The sequence below is a fragment of the Ambystoma mexicanum genome, chromosome 6p (assembly GCF_040938575.1).
Source record: "Ambystoma mexicanum isolate Mex_15411 chromosome 6p, UKY_AmexF1_1, whole genome shotgun sequence".
In the NCBI taxonomy this organism is placed as follows: domain Eukaryota; kingdom Metazoa; phylum Chordata; class Amphibia; order Caudata; family Ambystomatidae; genus Ambystoma; species Ambystoma mexicanum.
Genome location: NC_090935.1, coordinates 1,461,293,158 through 1,461,314,376, shown reverse-complemented (window position 1 = coordinate 1,461,314,376; position 21,219 = coordinate 1,461,293,158). Strand labels below are relative to the sequence as shown.

The 21,219-nt window shown below is 45.9% G+C and overlaps 1 protein-coding gene across 1 annotated transcript in view; it reads left to right on the top strand.

Annotated features, from left to right (window-relative positions):
• The first annotated feature begins 16,158 nt into the window (after window positions 1-16,158).
• The window catches only part of LOC138510849 (vitellogenin receptor Yl-like), a 909,900-nt gene continuing 904,839 nt past the window's right edge, over window positions 16,159-21,219 (top strand). The window contains exon 1 of the mRNA XM_069626522.1: window positions 16,159-16,266. Coding sequence (XP_069482623.1) covers window positions 16,188-16,266 — 79 coding nt within the window. The 5' untranslated portion in view covers window positions 16,159-16,187. The remainder of the gene's footprint in view (window positions 16,267-21,219) is intronic.

Sequence of the window (21,219 nt, the reverse complement as noted above, 5' to 3'; positions counted from 1 at the left end):
ATGGTTGAACCGAACAACCACAAATCACATGATCTGCCAACAGCTGGATCTGTACTTGTTTTTCTTCCTGCGCCTCTTTACTCATACGGGACAAAGCGTCCGACTTAACATGTTCTCGGGCAGGACGATAGGTGACCTGGAAATCGTATTGGGCAAAAAAGACATGCCATCTGGCCTGACGGGCCGTAAGGCATTTCATGGATTTGAATGCTTGGAGATTTCTATGGTCAGAGTACACCAACACCTGTTGTTTGGCCCCAAGAAGATGATGACGCCATTCTCGGAAGGCATCTTTGATAGCCAGTAGTTCCCGCTCAGTAACGGTGTAGTTCCGTTCATATGAGGTGAGTTTACGAGAGAAGAAAGCCACTGGGTGTTCCTCCTTGGTTTCTGTGCAGACTTGTGAGAGCACTGCGCCAATAGCGACACTGGATGCGTCCGCTTCAACGACAAACTGGCGATCAGGATCCGGATGTTGAAGCACGGGTGCAGTGGTAAATGCTTCCTTCAGTTTTTCGAATGCAGCTTGGGCATGTTGGTTCCAACAGAAAGGTACTTTGGAACTAGTTAAAGCCGTCAAAGGAGCTACTGTTTTGGAAAAGGAATGGATGAATCTGCGATAGAAATTCGCAAAGCCCAAGAAAGACTGTAGCGACTTGACGTTATGTGGAATTGGCCAATTCAAGACTGCCTTTACCTTGGAACGACTCATTCGAGCACCTAGATTGGTAATGTCGTAACCAAGGAACTCCACTTCCTGCGAATGAAAGACACATTTTTCGGCTTTCACATAAAGGTGGTTCTCCCTAAGTCTTTGTAGGACTGTAGAAACATGTCTGACGTGTTCCGATAGAGATGAGGAGTAAATCAAAATGTCGTCCAGATAGACAACCACAAATCGGTCCATGATGTCTCTGAATATATCATTCATGAAGAATTGAAATGTGGCGGGAGCATTGCACAGACCAAAAGGCATCACCAAATATTCGTAAAGACCATACCGTGTCTTAAAAGCGGTCTTCCATTCGTCGCCTTCACGAATGCGAACCAAATTGTATGCACCTCGCAAGTCCAGTTTGGTGAAGTAACTGGAAGTGCCCAACTGATCCAACAGCACGTTTATTAGCGGTAAGGGGTATTGGTTTTTGATGGTGATATCATTAAGTGCCCTGTAATCAATGCAGGGTCTGAGGTCTCCCTCTTTCTTAGGAACAAAGAATAGAGGAGATGCAGCAGGAGATTGCGAGGGTCGTATAAAGCCCATGGCTAGCGCCTTGTCAATGTATTCCTTTAACACGACATCTTCTTTAGGTGTTAAAGAATAAACACGGCCTGTAGGAATTTTGGCACCCGGAATCAGTTCGATAGGACAGTCGTACTGTCGATGAGGAGGTAATTGTTCTGCCTGGCCTTTATCAAAGACATCAGCATAATCAGCGTATTCGCATGGTATGATATTGTCGCATTGATGTACAACGCTGATAGCAGAATCCTCCACCACAGAGGCCAATATGTGTTGTTTATTTGACACCTCCTGACTGGTAAAGCAATGTTCGTTGCAATGAGTCGAAGGATATTGGAGCGATCCCGAAACCCAGTCAACAGTAGGATTGTGAAGGGTTAACCATGCAAGACCAAGTATGATCTCGTACTGTGGAGCAGCAATAACATCGAAGACGATTTCTTCTGAATGGTTATTTGATAACGTCATCCGAACAGGTACCGTCTCCTGGGTTACCATACCAGAAGTTAACACAGATCCGTCCACGGTATTCACCGTTTCAGGTTTTTTTTTGTTTACTAGGGGTAAGGAACGGTTCTTGGCATAGGTGATGTCTATATAATTGCTGGTGGCTCCAGAATCAACCATGGCCTTGGAAACCACTTCTCGCTCATCACAATGTAACGTCACCTGAACTATTACAGGTGCATGTTTAGGAATGGTACTGGAGTCCGATGAAACACTCGACATAGGGACTCCTGCTAATGTCGAGTTTTGGCGTTTCCCGCACGCTTGACGGGTTTTTTAGGACATGTTGCCAATAAATGCTCGGAAGAACCACAATACATACATAAGTGGTTTTTTCTTCGGTTCTCCCGTTCTGTATTGGACAATCGGCCTCTCACGGCGCCTATTTGCATGGGTTCAGGGTCGTTAGAGATGACTGCTGGTGTCTCTGACCGCCCCGAGACTGGCATGAAGGGCTTTTTCTCTCCCTTTCGAGCATTCCTTCGGGCGTCGATTTGTAGAACCAAATTGAGCAGCTCTGGGAAACCCGTAGGAACCACAGGAACAGTAGATAAGGCGTCTTTCAGTTCTTCAGAAAGACCCTTGTAAAAAACAGCCGTTTTCTTGCTGTCAGGCCATTGGGTTTCCGCCGTCAGTTGATTGAACCGGGCGACGTAAGACATAAGGGGTTGGCTGCCTTGTTGTAGGTTAAGCAACTCTAAATCTGTGGCTTGAGTAGAGTAACGCATGTCAAAGACTTTACTCATAGCAGTCAAGAGATCGTCACAATCGTACAACAAAGGGCTATTAGTTTCCAACAAAGGGTTAGCCCAAGCAGCAGCCGTGCCCCCTAAATGGGAAAGCACGAAGGCTGCTTTTGTGGTTAGGTCAGGAAAAGATGTAGGACGGCAAAGGAAATGGAGTCGGCACTGGTTTACAAAGGTTCTGTAGGTTTTGGGATCACCCGTGAACCTTTCTGGAGGGGCCAAGGGAAACTGAGTGGGCATAACCACGTTAATAGTCTCCTGTGGGGGTGCCGTAGTCCCAGATCCGGATGCGGTAGCCATCGGCGCTTGTGTTCCCTGAGGACTACCATGTAGGGCGTCTTGCATAACGTCCATACGGTGCCGTAACATGTCCTGTGCAGTAACCATTTCGTTTCTCAAATCGTGGATCAACTGTGTCAAAACAGTTAAAGGATCCGTACCCTCCATGGCTTCTGATTCTGTCAGAATGCACCAAAGTATCAACCGAAAAGGATACAATATTCAAAAGGATACAGGAGGTAGGGTCTTCCGGATCCCTGTTCACCCGACTTGATAGTCGTGAAGTCAACAAAGACCTTCCAAATGATACAACCCTCTGGCTGATAAAACAGGCAGAGCGATGGATCACTGGAAAGGGCGTGGGTAAGGTATAGTAATCCAGCCTAGGACAAATTAAAGTATCATGAATAACTGCTCCAACCTGAGTATGATGAGTTAGATAATGACAGGAATGATCACACTGACCTGTATCTCTGGGTAGAATAATCCAGAAGTCTCTTGATGGATTTGAAATGAAGAACAAAACGACAGGGAAGGGAAAATTAGTAAGGGAGACTTATCCCGGACGGAACGAGGCTCACGCTAGATACGGGTTGAATTCACCACAGGATAGCGTCCAAAGTTCAGTTCAAAGTCACTTCCAATAATCCTTGAAAGGCTTCCTTCCCACTTAGGGATCAATCCTTCTGTTAATTCCACAGATGCAGGAGTTAGAAGAAATAGCGTTTGAAGACAACGTGAGCGTGTGGATTTACACGCGGGCAGGAATCGCGCAGCCTGGGCCAGCCGCGTGTGAAGACAACGTGCGCGTGTGAATTTACACGCGGGCAGGGTTCGCGCAGCCTTGGCCAGCCGCACTTGAAGACGAAGAGCGCGTGTGGATTTTACACGCGGGCAGGATTCACGCAGCCTGGGCCGGCCGCACTTGAAGACGAAGAGCGCGTGTGGATGTTACACGCGGGCAGGATTTACGCAGCCTTGGCCAGCCGCGTATGAAGACAAAGAGCGCGTGTGGACTTTACACGCGGGCAGGATTCACGCAGCCTGGGCCGGCCGCACTTGAAGACGAAGAGCGCGTGTGGATGTTACACGCGGGCAGGATTTACGCAGCCTTGGCCAGCCGCGTATGAAGACAAAGAGCGCGTGTGGATTTTACACGCGGGCAGGATTCACGCAGCCTGGGCCGGCCGCACTTGAAGACGAAGAGCGCGTGTGGATTTTACACGCGGGCAGGATTCACACAGCCTTGGCCAGCCGCGTATGAAGACAAAGAGCGCGTGTGGATTTTACACGCGGGCAGGATTCACGCAGCCTTGGCCAGCCGCGTATGAAGACAAAGAGCGCGTGTGGATTATCACGCGAAGGGATAGCTCCAGGAATCAGCGTGTGGCGGAACACACGCTATCGAAGGCCCAAAAGTAGCTGTAGGAAGATACCAGGATGTAGATCAGAGGTTCAGCTACACGACGCCAATAGAGACGATCAGAAGCAGCGAGTGAAGTTTCTACGCTGCTTAAATACGTGATACCGTAGTTCACGTGACGAAGCAAAAGTCACGTGAAGTTAGCGACGTGAAAAGTGTAAACGTCGTTTTCCCGGTAACGTATCGAATAGCCTCCATTTGGAGTAGAACGGTCTAGCTGTTCTACGAGCGTAGCGTCCAGCATGCATGACAGCTGGACAGTGGAAATCTCCCTTCGAAAAGGATCCTTGACATAAAGCTTGAGCAGAGAAGTACTGAATACAGGATGTACCTTTTTAAGAGGACTTGGCAATTTTAACCGAAAGGCCACTGGATTCAACCTGGAAACTATCAGAAATGTACAATGTAACGAGAAGATAATTTGCCCCGATTAACCCATCTCGGAAGGAACCTAGTAGATAGCCAAACTCAAGTACTCGTTTATAGGAACCACGACTCTTCTCCAAAGCGTCTAAGGCATCCTTATGTACCTGTTTGAGAGATGTAACCAACACATCCATCACCGGTGAATTGGTAGAAGAGAGGGGATTCAATGGTATATGTAGAGGATCGAAGCCATAAGTGCAATAGAAAGGACTCATCCTGATGGTGGAATGCTTGGCATTATTATATGAGAATTCTGCCATGGGAAAAAAGTCTACCCAATCACCTTGCTCAAGGCAACAGTAACAGCTAAGATACTGTTCAAGTGTAGCATTTAACCTTTTGGTTTGACCATTTGTCTGGGGATGGTAACCCGACAAAAGAGCTCGATTGATACCCATCTGTTCACATAATGAGGTCCAGAACTTCTAAGTAAATTGGACACCTCGGTCAGAAATGATGGTAAGAGGTATGCCATGCAGTCTTACTATCTCCTTAAGGAAGACACCTGCAGTTGTCAGTGCAGATGGAACACTGGGTAACACTGTGAAATGAGCCAGTTTACTGTCACACCTGCGGTACGATACGCACTGCGCCTCTTGCGTTACCACTTTCTGCAGGAGCGAAGACTGTGGAGAACGGCTCCTTTCGGGCAATGCTGGAGGTTGCTAGGGAAACTGAGGTGGTTGTCGCGTAGTCACGTGACTGGTCAGCTGACCGCTACGTTGCCACCCAGTAGCACGACACGCCTCCTCAATTCCCGTTCACTTACCCATAAAGGTGTCCGTAACGCCAGACTAGGCGCTTCTGATTAGCGTTACTACTCCAAATCAATTACTGTCAAACTCCTTTGTGAAACTGACCTCGGGTAGCCCTCTTCGACCACTCTTTTTGTCTCTCCCTTACCTTTGATCCAGCGCTCTGCTTACTTCTTGGAGCTCTTCAAGGCGAACTCCCGCCCGCAATCTTCCCCGCCCAGCACAAGTCCCGTCTTCGAGCTGAGCAGCTCCTGGGTACCCAGCATACTCACAGGACTCAAGTCATAACCCTGCTATCGCGGAAACCAACGGTAGTCTCGATCGGTGATCCTGATTGGTTAAGACTCCTCCTCACCCGGTAAGACTGAAACTTTACCTTTATCATCTGGGAATTGTCTTCCACACCTTTTTCCTCTGTATCCACCTAACTACAATACCATACTCAGCGATTGTTCACCATCCGCATAGCTGGACAATACATACTGTAATCATTTATCTCCTCTTTGGAAACTCACCGGCAGATCAGTGCAATAATTTGAACGCTCTGCTGTAGTCATTGCACCAACGCGTACCTAGTATCTGCCATTGTTCCGTTCGGGGAGTTCCCTATACTAACCTTCCCTTTTCTTATTTTATCCTGCCGTTGTTACCAATATCTAGGCATTTCTTTAGGCTACAGAGGGCAAGAATTGGCAATTCCTCTATTGTTTCTCAGAAAGCTTTCTCTCTGACCCTGGCTAATATAAAATTCAATTTTTTCTTATAGATACAACCAATCTACTATCACCTGTATTTCAGGTACTGACCCTAGCAGCAGATCTGTATTACATTTCCTTCTTCCATTTGGTTCTAATCATTTGTCCTTTCTTTACAGCTTGGTGAAAGTGGTGTGGGTATCCCCGCTCTTTTGGGTAAATTACCATCTTGGCTGTTATCTAAAACAGCAGGAAGGTCCATTGCCAAAAAGAGTTCCCTCAGTGAGAGGGGGTCGTGTCTGGGTATTTCCACACTGGGAATTACGTCAGCAGTGACTGAAGGTTCTGGAATCATTGAACAGCTCTCATCTAGTCCTGAGCCAACGCTCCGGCCTGTCTGCACGGTGATGAATCTAACATTTACTGTAAGTGTTCACAGTAACCATTATAGCAGTACAATGCTTGGAAACAGGTAAATCTACAACAAAATCCATAGAAATGTGTTCCCAAGGCCGGGACGGTAAACCACACTGTTGAAGGAGGCCAAGTGGTTTTTGTCTGGAAACCTTGTTAGAAGCTCAAACTGGGCAGGCTTCTACGTATCTCTTGGCGTCCTGGTGCATAGTTGGCCACCAAAATCTTCTGGAAAGAAACTCTAGTGTTGCATTTTGTCCTTTGTGACCAGACATGGGAGTGTCATGACGCCATTGCAGAGCTTGAAGTTGTAACGAGGAAGAGGCTAAGTATAGTGCTTCCTGATGAAATAGTAAGCCCCTCCGGAAAACCAAGGCCTTAGGAAGATCGTTCTTCTTAATCTTCTTGGTAGTATGCTGTACCTCTCTAAGAAAAGGAACTACAGTATTCACAAGTACTTGGCTGCGAAGTAAAGGTTCATGATCAACATAGGTGCCTGACCACTCCCTGACCACTCCCCAAGACTTCTAGACAGGGAGTCAGCTACCACGTTCTTTGAGCTAGGTATGTAAGTGATCTGAAAATCATACTGAGAAAAATAGTGTGCCCATCTGGCGTGGCGACAGTTTTTGCACTCCATTTGTTGAAGTACTCTTATGTTGCGGTGGTCTGTTCTAACCAAAAAGAAGTGAACAGCTCCCTGAAGCAGGTGACGCCATTCTTCACATCCCTGGGAAATGGCCAGAAGCTCCTTCTCCAAAACCGAATAGTTCTTCTCACTGATAGTAAGGGTTTGAGAATAATATGCCACAGGATGTTCAATTTCGTTTCTCTCTTATATGAGGACTGCCCCTATAGGGTTCTAGGTAATTTGGTCGAATCTAAATGGTCGACAGGACAAATGGTCGACACCAAAAGGTCGACAGGTCAAATGGTCAATTTATTTTTCACATTTTTTTTTTTGGGGGGTTCCGCCCCACCCCCCTTTTTTTTGCTAAAAACCCCTTTTTTTCCCTAAACGAAAACCTAAAATATATATATATAAATTTTTAAAAAATTTGACCATTTGACCTGTCGACCAAATTGTGTCGACCATTTGTCTGTCGACCATTTGTCTGTCGACCATTTGACTAGACACCCCCCATTAGCCCCTCCTGAGGTGTCTGCTTCTAGTATGAAGGGTAAAGTTTGATCCGGTTGGATCAGGATAGGAGCAGTGGTAAATAAGGTCTTAAGAGCTTGGAAGGCCTCTTGAGCTGCAGTAGAAAATTCAAAAACCAGTCCCTTCTTAAGTAAGGAAGTTATAGGCAAAATGGTGTTAGAAAAATTAGGTATAAACCGCCTATAAAAATTGGCGAGCCCCAATAATCTTTTAACCCCCTTCACCGTAGTGGGCAGTTTCCAGTCCAGTATTGCCTTGACCTTGACAGGATCCATCTGAACCCCCTCTGGAGTAAGGATGAAACCCAGGTAAGCCACCTCTGATACTTCAAAGGCACACGTCTCAGGTTTGGCAAACAATTGGTTCAACAGCAGTCTTCGTAACACCTCTTCCACATGAGAACGATGCTCCTCTAGGGAGGAAGAAAATATGAGGATGTCATCCAAATATATCACCTTGGAAAAGTACAAGAGATCAGCAAAAATGTTGTTGATGAACCTTTGGAATATAGCCAGGGCGTTGACAAGGCCAAAAGGCATAACGCGATATTCATACAAGCCGAGTGGTGTCCTGAATGCAGTTTTCCACTCGTCACCACTCCTTATACGCAGAAGATGATATGCACCACGGAGATCTAGTTTGGTGAAGTATCTTGCTCCTCAAACTGCTTCCAATATATCTCTGATGAGGGGCATAGCGGTCACGAATAGTCCGTTGGTTAAGACCTCTGTAATCGATACAGGGTCTTAACTCTGAAGATCCCTTCTTGGAGACAAAAAAACAATGAAGCCCCACCAGGAGATCACGATTCTTGGATAAGACCATTATGAAGATTAGCTTCTAGGTATTCTTTGAGAGCTTGTTTCTCAGGAATGGAGAGAGGATACATTTGTCCAAACGGAATCTGAGCCCCTTCCTGCAGGTCGATGCGGCAGTCTTCTGGTCAGTGTGGAGGTAGAATTCGAGGGAGTCTGTCTACAAATACCTCACTGTACTTCTGATATTGTCTTGGTACTGAAGAAATGATGGTCTTTGTCAGTGTGACATGTTCGCTAGGCTGAGTAAGTTCTAGAGCAGATTGTAAGCAAAATTGGGTACAATAGGTGGAAGCAAAACGAAGGGTGTTGGCCTTCCAATCTATCTTTGAGTTATGTCACCGTAACCAAGGTATCCCTAGGATTACAGGGAAGTGCGCTGCCCTCATGACATCAAAAGTCAACCTTTCGGTGTTGTTTCCCCAATGCCATCTGGATGGGAGAGGTCTCTAAGACAATGGGCCCTGAGGATAATGGCATACCATCAACCCCTTCCACTGGCACATGCTTTTCCTTCTCCTTAAGCGAGAGTAGATTAGTCTTAGCCCAGGTGATATCTACAAAATTTCCTGCATCCCCACAATCCAACATGGCAAGTGTCTTGAAAGTCTGCGTGGAGGAAACATTCAGCTGAACAGAAAATACCATAAGACGACTGTCCTCCTCCTCCTCTACTGATCTGGTATTCTCGCAGGGGGTTGATCGTAACTCCCCGATACCTCCCCTGCATAGGTTCAGGGTTGAGAGTTTCCCTTCGCTTGTGTGAAATCTCTGGACATGAATTAAGTTGGTGTTTGTCAGATCCACAGTAGGCACACAATCCCTTATCTCTTCTTCTTCTCTCCTCTGGTGATAAAGGCCCTCTTGTAGCCCCTTTCTGCATTGGTTCTTCAGTGGTAAAGTATTCTTTGGACGTTGGTGAGAAGACGGGCAACAGAGAATAGTACCTTCCTTTTCTCTTTTCCTTTCTTCGTTCAAGGCATCTGAATTCGATCTGTAAAACAGCCGTAGCTAAGTCCTGAAAACTGGTAGGTCTGGGTATCGGTGCCAGTTCGTACTCTCTTTGTGTAATCCTCTGCGAAAAAGTGTCTGCTGAGCAGAATCGGGCCAGCCAGATTGTGAGGATACACATTGAAATTGGGATATGTAAGTCTGGACACCCCGAGTTCCTTGTCGAATGTCCACCATGGCTTCAAAAGAAGAAAATCGAACCTCAGATCTATCAAATCGTCTCTTAAAGTTCTGCACAAATAGTTGGTAATCGGTCATAGATGGATCTGCATTGGTTATCAACGGAGTAGCCCAAGTAAGGGCATTGCCAATCAGATTGGCTATCAAGAAGCCAACCTTAGATCTGTCTGTCTCGTATGTCTTAGGGCGAAAAGAAAAAATATACATGACATGCGTCCAAAAACTCCTCGAGTTGTTTCAGGTTACCGTTGTATCTTGCAAAAGGAAATGGCAATGGAGGAATGTCACCTCTGGTATCCTCTCCAAGGGCAATCTGCTGAGTCAGAATAGTATTCTGGTCCTTAAGTGTCTGTAATTCAATTTGAAGACCCCGGATCGCATTAGCCAGCTCCTGGAATTGTTCCAATGAAGCCATCTTTGGGAGTTGTATACTGTCAGATTTCAAGGTACTCTCCCGCTCCCTCTCCTCACCTGATTCTTCTAATAAACGTCTTGTTTCTTCAGAGATTCTATTCTTGCGATCCTTTCGGGTCTCCCTTGGCCTCCTCTCCTGACAACGTGACAACGGGGGTCATTATAAGTTTGACAGTCTGGGAAAATTGCTGATAATTTTATGACCAGCAATTTTCCCGGACCGGCAAACTACAGGTTTGCCAGTGGGGGTTCAATGATTTACCTCCGGTCAAGAGCTGTAAATAAATCAGGTCCCCACTGGCAAAAAACAGCCAGTATTTCTGGCATTGGTTTTACCGGTGCCAGAAATACTGACAAGTCCCTCCATCAAGTCCTACGGGACTCCATGGAATAGGGATTTACCGCCCTTTCCGCCACCTGTGCTATCCAGGAAATCCTGATATCAGGAGACGGAAACGGTAGGTCACTTTTCTGGTATCCCACCAGAATTACAGGTGGGAAACCAGCAAACTTGTAATAAGGGCCAATTGTCTTAATTGAAGCTGTAAAATGCATACAAATATGTAAACCAGCTTTCAGCCACTCGATTTATAAGCAATATGCGTGTCCTTCACTGAAGTCCTGTTAACAGTTTTGGCTAGTGGAAAAGTATTAGGCATTTGCCAGGCACTGCTCTCAGATTCCCAGGCACTTCAGCATTTCACACCTGCTACCATCAATGGCCAGATAATATCACTACGGCAGTGCCTTTCGCCGTTTCCCATGCCTACACAAAAGCCCAAACTGTTGGCATTGCCAATGATTGTTCCACTATTAATAGTAACAAGCTGAACTGTTGAGCTGCGCTCATGCAGGTCCCTCCTACTTGACTGAGATATCTTAAAATGCGAAATGTTCTTCTCCCCTTTATGTGTTGCTCGGGGTCTTACAAAAGGATTGCTTTGATTCTATAGATACCTGTCGTGACATGTCGGGAGGAGGGACAGTATAACAAGAGTGGTAGCATCGTTGTAACACGCCCACACCCTGCTGTTTGTGTTTTCTCTTCACTCAATTGCCAATGCGGACGAGGTAGAAAAGGATCCTGTGTAGCCATTTTGCCCTTCGTCCCAGACGCTGGCATACATTGTGCTCCTGGTTCTGCTTTGAAGAGATGCATTAATGCTCTGATTACTTACCGGTAATCTTCATTACTCCTAGTCATACTCTTCCTCGTCACAATACTTACCTCATGAGGCCCCTGCCTCCGACACAGGACCTTCTTTTATTTCTACTATCCCCTATAACTCCTCCCCTCCAACCACATCACCCAGTTTACATAACCAAGCCGGAGCATGGGACCTTCCCTGCAGTGAGGGAGAGGAGGGCCGTCAGTAATGTGACGAGGAAGAGTAGGACTAGGATTAATGAAGATTACCGGTAAGCAATCAGAGCATTACCTCAACGTCCACTCTTCCTCGTCCCAGTACTTACCTCATGAGATATACCAAAGCAAAGGAAAATTGAGACACAGAGCCAAAAACAGTGCAGAAAAACACACACCTTTAATAACTCTAAATTCACATTTTCTGCAAAGATTTTGACATTTGACATGCTTAGTATCAATGGAGCTGTGTATTTTGGCTCAATTGAAAAGGGAGCAAAAAACACATGTAGAGTGAATGTTTTGCTTATTTATTTAGCCAAAGTCAAGTCAGTGCGGGTTTGATGCTACATAGTATTTTTTTTTAAAGTGCACATACAAAAAAGCAATACAATACATCAGAAGTAAATGCCGACGGGGTTGACCTCTATGTACATACATTACATTCAAATGCTTTAAATGTTTTTTGTAGAGAACAATCCCCATATGATCTCATAACAATACTGGGTGAAGTGTAAAAAGCGGGCTCAAATTAGTCTTCACTAGTACATCCTTCTTGTTACTTCCGAGGTGTACTAGGTCTTGGGAGTAACCTACTCTTTTTTGTATGTGCATTGTCATGTGAATGTTCATCTATGAGTAGTTTGAATTTATTTGTGTACTTTTCCTTTCCTTGCTTTGCTAATATGTCTGCCAAATAATAGGCAGACATTGTCAAAACACTTTTTTAAAAATACTATGTGACATCAAACCCGCACTTACTTGACTTTGGCTAAATAAATAAGCTAAACATTCACTCTACGTGTGTTTTTTGCTCCCTTTTCAATTGAGCCAAAATACACAGCTCCATTGATACTAAGCATGTCAAATGTCAAAATCTTTGCAGAAAATGTTTATGCAAAGTATTACAGCTCCTTGTGGTAGGACACCACCCTCCTGTTCCAATAGCTGCTTGGAAGCAGAACAACGCGAAGCACTGATTGCTGGAAGGGCGTGGCTTATATAGACGGCCCCGCCCAAGGATGCAGCCACACCCTGAACACTGGACCGCATGTAGGTGTTTATTCAGCTCTCTACCTACCACGTTGGATCACCAAGAGTGTAGTGCTAAAACACCTGGCCATTTCTTATGAGCCTGGCGCTAAAGGCGCCCGGACTGGGTCCAGGTGGGTCCCTTCTCATTTTTGAAGGAGCTTATACCCTGGCCATATTCCTCATGTTGTGTCATGACCCTTAGTGTTGTCTTGGGGCAACGCTCAGTTCTGACAATGACATTCAACCTATAGTGGTTGATGAAAGTGCTTTGATCTTCCCAGGTGCTAGCCCTACAAATCTCCTGTAGAGAAACCCCCCTTACATCGGCCCAGGAAGCTGCCAAACCCGTGGTCGACCGCCCCTGAATGTGCGCAGGTACAGGCAGGCCAAAAGCCATATAGGTCATGGAGACCACAACACGGATCCACCGGCTAATGGAAACCACTGAGGCCTTGCATCCAGCACCAGCCGGGCCAAATGTAATCAGTAGACTATCAGATTGGTAGAAAGGGGCTGTCCTAGCCAAATACTCCAACACTGCCCGCCGCACATCAATGGTATGCCAGGCCACCTCCTCTGGCATTAGCGGATCCTGAAAAAAGGCAGGGAGAACCAGATCGAGAGGTGTGAATCCGAGACGCAACTTTCGGGAGAAACTTCGGAACACACCTTAATACCACTGAGTCCAGCAGCACCCTCAAGAAGGAGTGACATAATAGAGCCCCAATCTCCCCTAGCCTATGGGCAGAAGTGATGGCGATAAGAAAGGCAGTCATCAGTGTAAGATGTTTAATGTCAATCTCATAAATGGGCTCAAAAGGAGGCCCATGAAGGAACCGAAAGACGAGAGGGAGAGCCCAAGGGGGAAGCCCATTATAAGTACAAGGACGTGAAGATGAAAACCCTCAGAGCAACTTCGCCACAAACACCTCCCCATCCAGATGACCATCCCCCAAGAGGAATTTTATGGAGGCCCATTGAGAGCGAAGCGTGGAAACCACCATGCCCTTGTGAAATCCTCCTGGAGGAACTGGAGGATAGCAGAGAGGCCAGAACGCAGGGGAGGGATCCCAGACCGCCCACACCAGTCCCAGAAATGGCCCCAGTGCCTGCCATATGCCTTCAGAGTAGAGGGTCTAAGAGCATTCATGATAGACTCTACCACAGGACCCGAAAACCCCTGAGACATCAACCTAGCCCGTGCAATAGCCACACTGACCATTGAATCTGTCAGACTCCCAGCCTCAGATCCCCCTGAAGAGGACACAGCCACTTCGGGACCAGCCAAGGATCCCGGGACTGAAGCTCCAACAGAGAGGGGAACCAACTCCGGCGGGCCCCGCAGGGAGCCCGAGAGCACTGCTGCATATGCTGGAGCCGAAGGCCCCGCCACACAGCCCCACCAGGGAGGCCAGCAATCGTCATTCCCCAGCGCCCCACAAGAAGTCCAACCTGCTGGAGGCAAGAAAATTTAAACTGGGTGACGTGGTTGGAGGGGAGGAGTTATAGGGGATAGTAGAAATAAAGAAGGTCAGGAACAGTGGACATGGAGGTAAAGCTGCTTCTGAGCACTAACGTGGAAGAGGCACTAATTACATAGGCTTTTATGTGCTGGTTGTTCTGTGGTCATGACAGTGGCTCATTGGGAGCTCTGTATCAGGTTTCTCGTTAAGCAGTAAGTGTGTGGCATGAACACGATTACGCGTCTGTTTTCACTTTGCTGCCAGATGAGTAGCTAAAGAAGATTAATGCATAACACTCGCCTACGTGTCTTCGATTAAATCTCAAGCCCCACTCATGATAGTGAGAGGGGGAAAAGTAATTCCTGAAAGCAAAGCAACAAGTAGAGCTGAAAAAAATCCCTCAAGCTACGGCAACTCAAGTGCCAGCTTCACCACCCTACTAGAGCGTTTGATGGTGGGGAAATCATTACATCTCACTGTGCTGTATCTGCCTAAATTCGAAGCTCCAAGGCAGTGCTTTAAGTGGGCCGGGGCCACCCGCGGCCAGGCCCCGGCAGTCTCCAAAAAGTGGGGCTGAGCCGGGGCCCTTAAGCCATCCTTTATAAAGCTTTGCCTACGGACAATGAGGCCTCTGACTTTGTCCGTTGGCAAAGCTTTATAAAAAATGGATTGAATTGTGTACTTTTCAAGCCATCTTTTATAAACATAGAAATGTTACATATTTCTATGTTTATAAAATATGTCTTGCATACTACACAAATCATAGTAAGGTACTCATACAAATATATAAATGCTTACATGCATTTATATATTTGTTTGCATACCTTACTACAGTTTGTGGAATTTTTAGGCCACGCCCACCCCACAAGCCATGCCCCCAAATGAGCCCACTCCCCTCGATTTCTTACCCCACTTATAGCCCTGCTCCTACGGGGTATACTGTTCACAGTATACACTTGCCAAAAAAAGGCCTCACTCATGACATTGATCCATATGCTGTAAAAATAAAAGTGGCAATGTCAATGCGCCCTAGAGTATCAACAGCTGATATCATTATCTGTGCTGTCACTTCAAGTGATGTCAATACGCATGCAAATGACTGGGTTGAGGTTGTCCTCTGCGCATAGGGCTTCACAAATGCAAGAATCAGCACTGTGCAATCCTGTTTTTTTCCTCCCCATTTTGGGGTATGCAGTTTGGGATTTTGAAGACATAAATACTATAAAGCACACACTAGAGCAGGTCTGGGTGGGGTACTTACACCTGAAATGTGACAACGTGTCGTCCTGTACCCCACGCAGTATCCAAATGAAAAGGCAATAGCCAGCACCAGCATCCCTGGCGATTATGAAAAGCAAAGAGAAAAGGCGATCGGTCAAAACACTTCTAAACGAAGTAGAGGGCAGCGCCGCCATTACGGGTGCTCTTAGACAGTGATGAGCACTTAATGCCCGCACTGAATGCCGCTGTTCACGCTAACCCAGAAGAAACACGTTTGCTAAATTGCCAAATGGTATTTGAAAGGTGACACTGACATTAGAGGCAGGAAAGAGCCTCCCAGCATAGGTGTCAAAAATAAGAAAGAGTGCACTGCGAAGTCAGCGGCTCTTCACCGATTCTTTTTTCTTAGCAAGTCGTTTTCTTAGTGATGCCGTCTAATTAAACTACAAACCGCTAAGGAAAACGAGCCACAGAACTGATCTCCTTAATGCTGTGTAAAGCTCCTTGGTTTCCCCGCTCAAAAAAAGAGAGAGCAAAATTGCAAACAACGACAGTAGTACAGCTGCGAAGTCGTTAAGTCGGTCACAATGCACTTGTCCCTTTCCTTGCAAGAAGAGGTTGCCTGTCATTTTTTAGGCACAATAGGAAGAAAAACACCTACTAGATTGGAAACAGCTTTTGACATTTTGTGACCTGATAAGCAGCTCTTTGGCGAAGTAATACGTTGGCTAATAAGGGGACTGGTGGGACGAGGGGACTTGTTTGTGAGGTGGTGTGGGGGTTGCCTGCACGCGCTGCCCCGCACTGGGCATATTAGGGGGGCGGTTCTTTAGCTGAGCGGCTGTGAACGCAGCGGCGTATTTGGATGCAGGTGCTTTGTCTCGCGCGCCGCCGCCACAGGTGTGCGGTGAGGGGGGGGGCGCTCCCGGCCACGCCCACCCCTTCCCCTCCATATAAAGGCGCTCCCAGGGCTACTCGGGAGTTTTTTTTGGCAGTTTCTCACAAGGCCCCGCCCCCCCCTGCCGTTGTCCGGAGATGGGATACAGCTGGAAGGAGCGGTGCGTGATGTGCCTGGCGGTGCTGTGTGCCGCGCGGCTGGGCAGGGCTGCCGCAGGTGAGCGCATGCGCGGGCTGGCTGCGCTCTCTGGTGGTGGTGGCGGCGTGCACGCGAGCTGCCAGGGCTGTGCTAAGTTTGTCTGGTGAGGCTTGAGTGAGGTGAAGTGTGTAACTTTTGTCTTGGGTTAAATAATGACTCCCAGACAACCCTAAACGGGGCGGTTAAGATTTTGTTTAAAACTGTAGCAAACTCCCTTTAACTGCGTTTACAACTCATTCTCGATTGTCTTCTATTTTTAAAAGGTGATTTTGGGATGCGTCTAATTTGGCGGGAAACTTTTCTCAAAACAACTTGACACTATTTCTGTAGCGCACGGACATTGTTGTAGTTTAAGTTGTAATGTAATTCTTAGAATGTTCTTTTAAACAAAAAGGGGTCCTTGCGTCGCCTTTTATTCACCGCACCCCTCTACCCTTGCTCGAGTTGGCAGCGCTGGCTCCGGGAACCTTTTCTAACTATCTGCAAAGGCTTTCATAAGCGGATTTCCGACATTGCCAAACGTTTACATAGTCTTATCCAACAGTTCTTGTACTTTTGTATCGAGGTAGAGTATGCCGTATTCCCTCCCATGTTCACGCAGCTGTCGGATTAATAGCCCAGTGGTCTTTGGTGGGGTGTTTTGTGCACACAAGTTAAACGACTTCCTCCTGTGCAGGGTCGGACTGGGCCATACAGTTGTCTCGGGCACCAGTGAAAAAGTGCCCCACCATTGCAAATGGCTATTCATTTCTTTTGTACCACTTTGCATAGTAACCAATGGGGATTTTTTTGTTGGTGTGAAATTGTGCTTTTCAAAGAATATTTATTAAGCAACACTGGTCAAAACTACTAGCCGCAGAGAAAATAGACTCGTCACAATGGCGCAAATTGGCAAAAAAATTGCCCACTTTGACCAAGAAAACTGTCCCACATGAGTGTTTTATTTTTGGTTCGGCCCTGGGGCTGTCGCCCAGTCCAAGCCTGCTACTGAGATATAAACTGCTGTCATTCTGTGCATTTCCTGAAATTACAATCCCTATTGATAGTCGAGGATTGCCTGGCATGCGCCATTTCATGGTAGATGGAGTTTCAGGGCAATGCTATCGTGTGCCTCTTTCTTATGCAACTTTTACAAAGGTTCCCAAACAAGTTCAAATATTGCACGCCCTGATTGTGTAACAACCCAAAACATATTTTTGGAATGCTGTGCGTTTTATCCAGGCTGCAGAGAAGCGGACTTTCATTGATTTGTAAACCAACCCAGGATTTCAACTAGACAAAACATTTTTTTGTAATCGGGGGGTGGGGGTGTGAAGTGTCGAATGATATATGTACCTAATATTTAAGATGCTGGCTGCTTTGTATAAAACCGAATTACATTTTGGGAATATAAGAATGACCAATTTATCAAACATTTGTTTTATTTGTATATTCATTTTTTAGGCCCCTATACAACAGAATTGTTTCTGAGCGCCACAAGGCTAAATGGGAAGGGAACAGCGGAAATAACTTTGGCAAAAACAGCCATGCTCCTACTAGGCCTTGTGGCATTTGGACGTGCAGGAGATATGGAGAAGCAGAGAGATGGAAGGAGGGGGGGGAGCAGAGGTGTGGACACGTGCCGGTGGATGGCCCAGGAGGGAAGTGCTAAGGGGAGCCAAGGAGGAGTACCTCAGGCTAAGTGCTGGTGCAGGTGACTCCCAATGGTGGAATGCAGGGCCCTCTAGGACAGTGTAGTTGGGGATGAGGGTACTGGTCTGGACCTGGAATCTTGTTCCACTGGCTGCAGTGGGGTGATTAACCGGGGATGGAAAGAGGTAGAGAAAAGTAGACTTTTGAGCAGTTTAAGAACTTAAGTACGCCTAACTAAAGTCTGAGCGGGGCAGTGAGGCTGTTACAAAGGGAGGTACCAGCCGAGGAGACCTGCCCCCACTATCTGCTTGGGGAAGTGTTTGACAGTCTGAGTTGGAAGAGCCTATGGCTGTAGCAGGGGAGTATTTAGGGAGGGAATTTGGAGATAGCATGGTCCCAGGCCGCAGAAGGCCTTGTGGATGATGCAGGTCTTGAATTTGATCCTTGTAGCCACTGGGAGATAGTGAAAGGATTTTAAGGTTGGAGAGATGGTCCCTGGGCTTGACGCCAAGGATAAGTCTTGGAGCCCTATTCTGTTATCTGGAGGAGGGTAGGGAGATTGAGAAAGGGGCTGTTGCAGGATTTCAGCCTGTAGAGGACCAGAGCTCTAGAGACAGAGCTTCTGGAGGGAGGTGAGGAAAGGAAGAATGCCTCTGGGGAGGTGGAGTTGGAAGTGGGACTTCCTTGTAAGGGCTATGTTGTGAGTGGTGAGAGAGCAGAATCAAAGATGTGTGGTTTTTGGCCTCAGGGTGGTGGGGGTAGAGGACCCAAAGAGTGGCCAGATGGTAGGAGGGAAAGAGGACGCAGGGGTCGGATCTGTTTTGCTGGCAATAAGTTAGCTGCACAGCATTCCTGAACTGCAGACAGTCTGGGATCAGAGGAGGTAGTGGAACGAAGTTTGAAGGAAAGCTGGATAATTGGCATAACACTGGCAATTAGGAGATCAGAACAGGTGAGCAAGAAGGGCGAGATAGATATTGTTGAGCCATGGGGATGAGATGGAGCACTGGGTAGAGTGGTGGTGGAGGACAAAGGGCCCAGTTGCAGCTGGGAAGGGCGGTTAGTGAGGTCAACCTGTCCAGTACCTGGAAAGTGAAGCCGAGGATGTCGGCCATTTTGAAGATCGTGGTTGACCTTGTCAAAGGCAGAGAGATCAAGGAGAATGAGAACAGTGGGAGTGTTGGAGTCTAGATTTCAGAGCACGGTTTCACAGGTGTTCAGGAGAGCAGTTTCTGTGCCTCTGTATGCCCAGAATCCGGATTGCAAAAAAAGAGGGGTACCTATTTTAACGTCCCTAGTTCTACCGGTCATTCAATCAGAAATAACAAAGGGCTCGAACTAGTAGACAAAAATAAGGATGACTGGATCACAAACAATTTTTAACTTGGTTTCAATTCCCAAGACTTTTTATTTTTGAGCAAATGCACTGTCTAAAACCAATATTAAACATTTCCTACAACACTATGGCCCATTCTTTTTCATTCATTCACATTCATACTACCATCGTCAGTCTCTCTTCAACAATTCATTCTTTGAAAAATGGTCTATATATAAAAGAACAGTCGTTTATCTGTTATGTTTTTAAATGATTACAATTCATTATAAGACATCCCCATCAATTTGGGGTATCAGTGTGTTCTATTCCCACAGCTCTCACGTCGACACATGTTTCAGTTGCTCTCTGCGAGCATCATCACTAATACTCTCTGTACAGCGACCTTCAGGACAGAACCCATTTTTCAAGCACATATATTGACATGGGCCACACCATCTATAAAAATACATAAAAACTGCATCAGTATTGTTCCCATCAATCCTTTTAGAGTTATTCAGTTGCATATTAATATCTCTATAATTTATAGAGCAACATCCAACTCACCTCCTATCCAGTGGAATCAGGAGGGGCAGGATGTAGTATTCTAATTCAGCACATCTTAATTGAAATCTGGAGGATAATTGTCGTCTGATCTAGGGTTAAAAGCATATATCCATTACCATTTGTTATACCAATTTCACTAGATCGCAAAAGAAAACATTGTTTTTGTAGCTTTGCAAAAGAAAGCAGGTGCCCATCGATGGATGGGAACCAAGTTAAGAGGGGGCTATGTTACTTACTCAAAGCAGAAACAGCCAAAGTTTCCAATATTCGTTTTTGTTCGTATTATGTAGAAAAATTCCAAAGAAGACTTTTATTTTCAGAACCTTCCTTCTTTAATCACCTTTCTTTTGGTTCATGTAGTGGTTAAATTTAGCTGGTGCATCGATCTGTAAAAATATACAGATAACTGTTATATAAACTCCGCGTGACTCGCACTGCTCAGTGAGTGTTATCTTATTTCATATTGGACATTCTCCCCCTTTATTTAAAATCTATACTGGTGCCCCTATTTGTCAAAATTGGGAGCAAAAACCTCCAGTCATTAATTCGAGCCAAATCCAACCCATCTTCTCTCTGGGGTGGCATAATTTTTAGTTAAACTCCATTTAGATGAACAACTTTGCGGCTGCTGCGTATATCAAAATTTATCTTTTCTCTAGCCGTATGTGGTTTTCCTTTCTGCATACACCATGGCGTTTGCAATGTAGCCAGCAGCGTCGCGGTAGCGTTGTCATCAGCACGACTCCTCGTGTTGATGGCAGACGAGAGGACTATTAAGCGCTCGCGCGCATCTAGGGAAAACTCCTCGATTCTCAGACTCTATTTAGTCTACTCATTTTTTTTTTTTTTTGGCGGCCATCTAACCTTGGAACTTAAAAACATGTTGTATATATTTAGTTGATACATAAACTCTAATATCGGGTTTTTATACAACTCTGTTAATCATAGATACAGAAGAAAGACTGTTAAAATGTCTATTGCCAATTTTCTTGTACCCATCGTGTTAAAGCGTTCTTCTACTAAAAAAAATCTTCTGCTTAAAAAATATACGACTTATTATATTATATGTTCAAAAATATCTATATAAGGTAGACATTACTATGTGATGAAACAACACTTAATAAACGTATTTTATGAAAACACCATTTAATCCCGCAACTGCATAGGGAGTTATAAATTGAGCCCCTTGCTATTTATTTCGTATCTGCTACAAAGCATGAGATGTTTTACAGATTGGCAACCAGATGGTTCCATTCCACGGATAGATTAAGACCTTGTTTAACTGTATCCAGGGTGTGTATCCAACGTTGTTTCTGATGTAGGAGAGTACCCATGTCGCCACCTCTCTTGGAAGGCTTTATTGCTTGTAACACAAACCATGTAAGGTCTGTGTCTTTATGCCCGTATTTCCCAAAGTGCTCCACGAGCGGTTTATCTGCCACTTTCTTATACATGACCTG